The sequence below is a fragment of the Sycon ciliatum genome, chromosome 9 (genome assembly GCF_964019385.1).
Source record: "Sycon ciliatum chromosome 9, ocSycCili1.1, whole genome shotgun sequence".
Taxonomy (NCBI): Eukaryota; Metazoa; Porifera; class Calcarea; order Leucosolenida; family Sycettidae; genus Sycon; species Sycon ciliatum.
Window position 1 is genome coordinate 9437862 of NC_088651.1, and position 9644 is coordinate 9447505.

At 47.0% G+C, this 9644-nt stretch overlaps 1 protein-coding gene across 1 annotated transcript in view; it reads right to left on the reverse strand.

Annotated features, from left to right (window-relative positions):
- The window catches only part of LOC135825032 (ankyrin repeat domain-containing protein 54-like), a 33956-nt gene extending 24532 nt beyond the window's left edge, over window positions 1-9424 (reverse strand). The window contains exons 1-2 of the mRNA XM_065337766.1: window positions 9150-9424; window positions 3405-3547 (exon numbers count right to left, since the gene is read on the reverse strand). Coding sequence (XP_065193838.1) covers window positions 3405-3545 — 141 coding nt within the window. The 5' untranslated portion in view covers window positions 3546-3547; window positions 9150-9424. The remainder of the gene's footprint in view (window positions 1-3404; window positions 3548-9149) is intronic.
- Between the last annotated feature and the right edge of the window lie 220 nt (window positions 9425-9644).

Genomic DNA, 9644 nt, shown 5'->3' on the forward strand with positions numbered 1-9644 from the left:
CCGAGGTGTAAGCCAACCTCCAGTCTGGGCGAGAATCACATACAACTCTGTACCTGTCCGCTTCAAGGTCTCGTGAGCGGAGGTCCTTTTAAAACAGCACATTCAATCCACCGGGGGTATATATATCGGTAGACGTAGGATCTTCATGGGAAGACATGCGATGATCATTTAGCTGTGCGACATCAAACTGGCGCTCGACACTACCTTTGCTCTGCGCTCCGCGCCACACCGGCGACTGCAGCTGCATAGCCATATTACAGCAGCTGAAAGTCGCTGCCGCATTCAGCACTCCTTATGACAGCCACTTATGTACATAGATGGCGGTCGTCCTGCCGCACAAGTATGGAATCTATGCAGTGCCACTGCAGCGTGCCTAGGAGGCTAGGTGCTGCCAGGTCTGTTTAAAAATGTTCCGTTTAGGGAAACAGGTGTTGCATATACAGTCAGTATCGCCGATAGCGTTGGTGTTTGATTTGGAGCATTTCATCACTATAAGCGATTATAACTATGACTGATACTGCATGCTATGTATGCGAGCGGGGTGTCAAATGACTCAGCGCGCCTTGCACATACATCATGTACGCACTGCATAGCTGGCTACAGCTCCTGACACACAACATCAGCATTTCCTCATGATGGAGGCATGTTGGGTCAACGTGTACAAGCAGAACTCACCAAACAACACTGGACAAGTAGTTCTTCATGAAGACGTTACAGTGACTACTAACATCCTGTTCTCCTCTGACACCACTTGATTTTACATCAATCACTATAACCAATGCAAAATAATGTAATAAAGGTCTTTTGAAATAAGAATTTGATCACTATAGGCGATATCTTACTATAGAGGATTATTACTATACGCGATAACTGTGTATACTTAGTTATAGCAAAAGAAAATCAATTTGAGAAATTGATCGCTATAGCCGGTATATTACTATAGCCGCCAACCTTATAGGCGATACGGACTGTACACAATTGATTGAATGCAGCAAATGCCAGTAGCTCAGCTCCTGATGTATTCATGTTGTTATACCTGTGAGTGACTCGCACATCGGGCCACTCATCGCCCCATTGTCCTGAACCGACGCGTGCGTTGAAATCGAACAGTACGATACAACAATTAGATGGTGGAACGTCGTACAAAACACTTTGGAGATCGTCAAAGAAATTTTTCTTTCACAGTACGACTAGCTGCTTAAGTAGGCACAGATCAGAGTGGAACTCTTAGGTGACCCATCAACGAGACCGAGCTGTAAGCAGGCCGATGCAACACGAGAAGTCACCGCCTTCCAGACGCAGCCACCCACCCTCCAGGCACCCGCAGCGCAACAATCCAAAACAATTGCGACTACTTCTCCACGGCGGCGAGAGTCATCTGCGCCAGGAGATGGACAGCTAGAGTTGAGAATAGAGACACCGTCCACGACGTAGCTTTCCGGTCCAAACCAGTGAGTTCCCTGCAGGCCTGCTGCCGCGATAGCATACCTCTCTAGTTCCGAAACTAAACGATCATTTTTGTTTTGTTTTCGACTACTTGGCCAGAAACGATTGCCGTCTCAATGGCTTCGTCTTGCTCCACCTGGTATCTGACGATCCAGCATCCAAAACACAACAGGTGGCGTCCCCTTCTCTCTCTCCTCTCTTCAACAAATTTCATGGCGAGTGATGGAATCCACTCGGGGGCTTGTCAAACCTCCGCGACTGATGATGAAGGGCGCCGTCAAAGGTGACGGCATCAAACGTCGCCCCGTCCTTTAGCTGTGTCGGTCCCCTCGTTGAAAGCGATTTGCTAGCCTTGAGGCGGCCCGGGGAAGGCTGCCTTTGGCTGGGAGAGAGCCCACTGAAAGGTTTAGGACAGAGAAAAATTGAAGCTCGAAAAGGCAAACCGTCCCCCACCAGTACAAGGGACACACACACACACACACACACACACACACACACGCACACACCCTTGCACACATATACATGTGCACACGCACGCACACACACACACACACACACACACACACTCTCTCTCTCTCTTTTTCACACACACACACACACGTACTGTAATAATATTCGGCGCATATTTATTTCCGGCTATTTTCGGCCTGGTCATGTTTGACCGAAAATTTGTTTTGCAAAGTTCAGTGTGACAGTGTATACAGGCGACAGCAGGACAGGCTGAAAATTTGATGCCCTGGGAGGCCGAAATTTGAATGGGCCGAAAATTTGTCGACATACAGTATATGCGCGCACATACACACACACACACACACGCACACACACACACGCACGCACACACACACACACACACACACACACACACACACACACACGCACGCACGCACGCACGCACACATAAACACATACTTGGTCCGGCTCATCGCAATTGTCGCTTATCTATCGCCACTAAGAACAGGCGTTTTGTTGCCGCTCTGTGAAATTTTCAATAGGCATAGTGAGGAAGCATGACACATGAATACTCTCCGCGACAAGAAAAATAATTCAGCCATGGAATCAGGTGAAGCGAGTCATAGAAGGGAAGCAAGGTAAGCAAAAACGCTCGAAACAAATCAGCGAAGGAGCGCGTTTTTGCACTCACACTCTTACAGGTCCAGAGTTCATTCAACTCTCCATCACTCGAGCTGCCGTTACATGAGCTGACACTAGATTGATGGTGTCTAGCTGCTGGCGTAGACTGGTAGAGTATCTCTTACTTTGTCAGCCTGTCGTATGGCAGCAATGGGAAAGGAACAGTTGTGTCTGTCACTTCGGTCCTTGAAGGAATCGTGGGCAGTGTTACCTGTGTGTCACCACAGTGTTTTTCAACAGAGCCTTCGAATGCCGCACACATGCCTCTCCAGACAGCTGTCATACGCTCCACTGGATACGCTGAGACGATTCTTGTAATGCTGCTGCCAGGTCCACGAAGGAACAAATGGAACAAACAAAACGTCCCTCGCATGCGCGCATCGGATCGAAAACACCTTTCTTCATCAGCATGACGCTCATACTCGTAGATCTACTCCTCTGCCGTGCACGCGTGCCTGTCACGCGATCCAGGATGTCAGTTGCCCCTGCTACAGTTCCGGTCTTCGGGTCGCTGCACTTGGCATTTGGCAACACAGACAGTGAAAGGCCAGGTTTCCACTTCCCAAAAAAGTCGAACGCATCGCGATTCAAAGCGCTAGTCGCGATCATTTATTCTTTGGTGCCTCATTTGATCTTGCCATCACAACCGCCCAAGCAAAAGTAAGTTAGATATCGTGATTGGACTGGGTTTTACCTGTCAAAAAGCGAGTGGGAGATAAGCGACAATTGCGATGAGCCGGACCAAGTACACACACTCAGCCTGACACTCATGCGACAGCACTTGCCCATACAGACAGATTGTAGCACAATTCTAAAGTTCTGCATACCAACAATGGTCCGCTCAAACCCAAATTTCGCAATTTGATTTCTTTTTTGAGAACACCATCTTCAAGTATCTCTGCTTGTAGCTCCTCCACTTTATCCTCCATAGCGTACTGAAAGATCCGGTTGACATCCACCGCTGCCATAACTGTGAGGCACATCAAACACAAACATATCCGCCAAACACACCACATCAGAATACAACATCGTAATGAATAGCCCAGTCTCTAATAGTGACCCTGATCAAGAGTTATAAGAATAGCCAAGCCTCTACTGGTGACCTGGGGCACATGAAGGGCTTCTAGTTTTTAAAGAATACAGTAGAATGCCGATTACCTGGACGTCCACTATCCGGATGATCGAGTATCCGGATTGGGCTCGATCATAGCAGCTTTTTCGAGATTATTGCTGATTTCCCCCACTCGGAGCACCATTCAAGCGATGCACAATATGTATTACAACAGTTTGGAGTCAAAATGTACAACGATAGTGTCATTGTAAGGAGCTGAAGTGCGCCTAGTCTCTGCTATACAGCCAAAGAGAAAGAAAAATGATGAAAACATGCGGGAATTTGCATGTTTTAGATAGATGTGTGACTGCTCCCTTATCCAAACAGTCTTCTCATCCTAACCCCCTAGAGACAGCCCGCACCCCGAGTGGTGTGGATAGTCGACACTATACTATAAGAGCACTGTCTCTTAGAGTAGTTCTGGCAACAGCACTGCAAGTCAAGTTGCTAATACATGTATCGTAAAGTACTACCAGAGCGCCCCGGCTCGCGATAGCGCCCCATCTTGGTTTTACAGCCAGGGAAAGGAAAATCGAATGGCAGAGTGAAACGAAGTTTGTACGGTGTGAGAACCTTAGTATACTAAAGTCACACTTTGCTGATTTTGTGTGGAGCTTGTGTCCGCTTGAAGGTAAATTGAGTACGGATTGACTGCACAACGCGTTATATGTGTACAAGGTTCGTGTTGTATGACCAACAGGCAGGAGATCACCTCCACAATACGACCACGAAAGGACGAGATGGTGGGGCGCTCTGGCGGTACTTTACGGTACTTTCAAAAGTGTTCAACAGCGTGAGGGCAGAGCCAAATGACTTCTTGCTTCCTGTGTCATACATCATTATTCGCAACCCATTTAGGCTAACGCCAGCGCAGACCCAACAAGGCCAAGTGATAGAGCAGTGTAAGAAGCAGCAGAAGCTATGTATTGGGGTGGAAACACGGTAGGGTGGCAATGCCCCCCCCCCCTTCCCAGCTGACATTGGCTACCCAGGACTTCGCCTGACGATTTCCCAAGCAGAGATGACTTCTGCAGCGGAGAGACACAATAATGGAGGCGCTACTGGCCTTGACAAAAACCCCGGTGAGTGCCAAGTACGCCCCGCTGCCCGTGGTACATGGCAAGATTACATGGATCTTAAATTCAGCCACCCAACAAAGTATCCCGTGAGGAGTATTGGCCTTGGGTCAGTGATTCTCTTGCAACATCCAGGAAAGGCATCGGGACCTGTCTCGACCTTCCGCCCCATTGTGCATCCAACCGTACTACGCAAAGTCCTGTCATTGATCGTACTGCGTTGAATAAGCGGTCTTGTGAATAGGTTTGTATCGAATACCCAGAGTGGATTCTGTGCTGGACATTCCACTGATGATGTCTTATGGTGCTTAGCAGCTATAAGTAGTTCGCTGTGAGATATCAATGACCACGTTTCTCCGACTGGACATACGTGACATAGGTATGAGCAAAAAAAGTACATTACCCCAGGAGTGTGCAACTGCCTGCATAGCCTCTATGCAGTTTTTGCGACGGCAGAACTTCACATCACGTGACATGGTTCAAAAGGTTACGCTGGCAAACAGTGCAAGGTGGCCACAAGAGAGTTGAACCCAAAGCAGTGCAACTCTGCATCTATCATGCAAAGGGTGCAAATAATGTGTAATGGTTCGGCACGCGATGTGAAGTTCTGCCGCAGACCCCATAGCTGGAGTTGCACACTCTTGGGGGTTATGTACTCTTGGTATGAGTAAGGGAAAAAAGAGAAAATCGTACAAACGTACTTCTGTGCGTATCTTGCGCCATATTTGAATAGCACTGCACCTGCAAATTTCGCGCGAAAGTATTCAAGTGACCATACAGGACTCTAGAAGTGGAATTTTGGCGGCAGATCAGTATTTGAGTGTCAACTGTGTTCATGTTAACGCTCACCTATTTCGTCTATCATACAGACTTTCAACCCGGGCTGGACTTGACCCGGGTTGTAAACTCTCATGTAAACACAGCCTCAGTCTGATGTGCGGCTTTTATACCGAATGTCAACAACACTACAAATATTGGACCCGACGGGGAGAGGGGGGGGGGGGGGGGGGTGCGGCTTAGACCTCTGTGCGGCTTACCCTCCGGAAATTACGGTATCTGCTTATAAGGGTTCTTTCAATTTGCTGAATCCTAACTATTGATTTCTTTTAGATTTCAAGCTTGTTTCCATGCCGACTTCACACTCATACATTGTACCTCTCTTTTCCGGGCGGTCCCAGACCACACACCGCCTGTAACTTGGAATGGTCCGTAACTCTGAAATGTCCAGAAGGAGCTATCCGGCATTATCGATAATTTTCAAGAAACGAAAAAAAGTTTAGTTACGACCCTCCCCCCCCCCCCCGAACGAAAAATAGATGGACTTGACAGCAAGAATACCTTGATGTCTCACATATCAATATTTTTCAAAATGAAACTCCCCTTGACCCACCCACCCATAAACGAAGCTTTTTCTCTTCGTGTATTTACTTAGAGACGTCTAACAGGCGTTTCTTTCTTGACCCACCCACCTCCCCCCCCCCCCCCCCAGGGCATAGATTAACGGCCGGACATCGGACATTTTCCGGCCATTTTCGGCCACTGACCGGACGTTTTCAATTTCACCGGACATAGTGTCCGGTCAAAAAAGGAAAAAATAGAGCAGCGACCTTTCGACCTTTTTATGCAGAGTTGGGCTTTCTTCGGAACTTCGTGCCAAATGCGACTTGCATATCGTACAACTAACACGTCTCCACCGTAGCCTCGATCCCTCAGGCGTAGACTTCACCATAATCCGCCTGTAGCAACGCGGTTGCTACAGTCAATTCACACTTTCGACCTTTGGTACATGGTGTCGACTTCGCACCTGAATCGATGGGTTGAACTGCAGTGCAGTTGTTCGCTCTTGAGAGGAAGATGTCATCTTTTATTTTCACTCTTTCACTGACCAGGAATGCAGATAGTCTTTTAGAATGTCTTCTGGAAAGCGAAAGGGAGATTCAGAGGACTTGCCGCCGGGCAAAAAAGTCCGTGGTGTGAAGGCCGCTACTTGCGATAAGTGGATCTCGGACAATGATGCAGAGCTGACTACTTCCGCCTGGCTGATTTATGACCGGCAGAAGAACGATCGGCTGTTAGCAGAATGTTTGAAGTGTTCCGTGTGCATCAAGTTTGTAGACAGAGTCCGCAGTTGTAAAAACTTCAGCGAGGCTTTCATAACCGGATCCAAGAACCTGAGAACATCAGCATTCAAGGATCATGCTGGAACGGAGATGCATAAACGAGGAATGAATCTTTTCCGCAGGCAAGAGTGTCCCGCTCGAAATGCCCTCGAATTCGCTCCAATTGCGAAGGCACTGTGCAAGATGGACGATGGTGCTGCCGCTATTGCACGACGCAAATTCGAACTGACTTACCTTCTCTGCAAGGAGCATATCGCGTTCGCAAAATTCTTGACTGCAACGCTTTTTTGTACATACATTAGTCGTCAGTAAAATAGTTCAGTTTCTAATACAAATAAATTGGCGAATTGTACATAGTAATGTGTGAGATACGTCTACATAATGAGTCATTGTGAATATACTTCAGTACTGCTAAAAAAAAGAAGAAACACCCTGAAAATGTGTTGTGGAAAATGTCCGGGCATGTCCGGACAGATTTCAAAACGGAAGGACATTTGTCCGAGCTAAATGAAATCCTTAAGCTATGCCCTGCCCCCCCCCCAAAAAACTGCAGATAATACCACTCATAATCAACACCATACTATCGAGAGTATATTACGGGGGATATATACCCTTGATACTATGCACACATATACAGTACAGTCGACTCCACTCATAACAAACTCACATATAGCGAATTTCGTGATACTTATAGCAAACCCTTGTCCATGTCCCTGTTTGAACCCTTTCAAAATTGACCCGTTATCATGTTTATAGTGAACAGGTATGTGTCCCTGACGCGTGCAGTGTAGTGTAGTGTGTCTTAACGCCTACCTGTACTACTAGCTGTAGCAATGCCATATCATGCACATATACATGTACTACTAGCTGTAGCAATGCCATATTATCATGCACATATACATGTACACGCGGGGTATGGTATGCATGCACTCCGAAATGTTTGTTTTAGAAACGCCTTGCAGGCGAACCCACCCACAAGAAACGCCTGTCAGACGTCTCTAAGTAAAAACATGTATTTACGGACGGCCCCTAGCTCTCAATCACATACGTTTGCATGGGGAAGGGCCAGAGATCTGGCACATGACACAAAACATGAGTAGTAATATTACCACTAAAACCCACCCACAGAGTGACTGCTATACCTACAGTGTAGGTGCCCGTAACTTTGAGGTCCGGGTTAGAGAGACATGAGTGTACTAGTGCAGATTTAACGTTGTTAGTACGACATAGGTTACAAGACAACCGTCATTAGCAGACAACGATCTAAAATTCCCTGACACCATGTGTACATTGTGTAATGGCAGTACACACGACACAGAGCACCATGCATCATTCATTGTAACTTATTGTTTCATGCCCATAGGCAACGAATGATGCGTAGTGCTCTGTGTCGTGTGTAAGATAGCTCTATTTGAGGACTCTACTGAGCATGGACTCTCATTTGTATAATGGTAGTATATGCAAATCCGGATAAGAGACAATTCGTTTGTAGAAAAATTCATTATAAAAATCACCTTTAGCTGTCTCACAGGTTTGATTCCCAGTCATTACAATACAAAGCCAATGACCATGGACTACAAAATTGCCCGGACGGTCCAATGTTCCCCTGTCAGCAGCTAGGCGGAAAGTTTGAAAACAAGATTTATCTGGATTTGTTTTTTTCTAGCTCTTGTAGCTCGATCAATGTTTCATGTTGTCTTGTATAGGAGGGGTTCGGTAAAAATTGTTTTATAATGGATTGTCTTGCACAGGGTCAGGGGAAAACTTTGCCTTGCAATGGGGAAACAGCGTTCCTGATCTGGATACAGTATGTAGTATGTACGAATATATGATGTACTGTCGCGGACATGGAAATCCAGTTGATCGACCGGGGCGGGCGCCCTCAGCGCCTACAGAACAGTGCACATGTTGATCCGATGTGACCAGCATAATAATGTCATGCATGTGTGTACTGCTTATCCATAGCTGCATTGCCAGCGCCCTGGGGCCGCTAGACGTGCGACCAGATTTCCATGTCCACGACAGTAGAACAGCAGAAAAAATATGCATGTCATGTTCGTAAGCAATACTCGTTAAAATAGTAAAAATCTATAAAACGAAAATGCTGAATCCTCACCCCCGAGGTTGTCTGCTAGTCTAAGAGGGTCGACCAGTAAGACCTACAGTCACGTTTCTACCTAGTGCCGCGGTAACAGCGCATGCATTCCCGGATACACTGTACATATGTGGTATGTTCAGGAAACACCAAAATATTGTAAACTTTACCTGCCGATGCTGCACAATGCAGCTGGCAATTGATAGTTGCTTCTCCAACTCCGCGGTCCGGTGATGGCCGCGAAGAGTCTTCACTTCCCTAGCACGAGCTCGTGACAAAACGCTATTATTACAAAATGACCAGCTCAAACACCACACAACCTTCCTGTTCCATTACCCACTGTAATCAAACCAAAAAAACACTGACTGCACTGCGTGGGACGGCGCAGTAAGTGCCTAGGAAACAAGATACTGGTGCCAGTTCTCAATTATTTATTTCTGGGCGAACTCTTTGTAGTCGCGCGCGCCGCAGGGACTTCAGGAGCTGGAGCAGTGGAGAGTCGACCGTGGTAGACTTGTCACACCTGACACAAGTAAGTCCTGACAATGACCATGATGACATGACACCGTCTACTAATACTATGCCTATGCCCTACAAGGCTACATGCTTACATATCAGTAGATCATGGTTAATATTGGTAGACGGGCATGGTCATGGATACTACA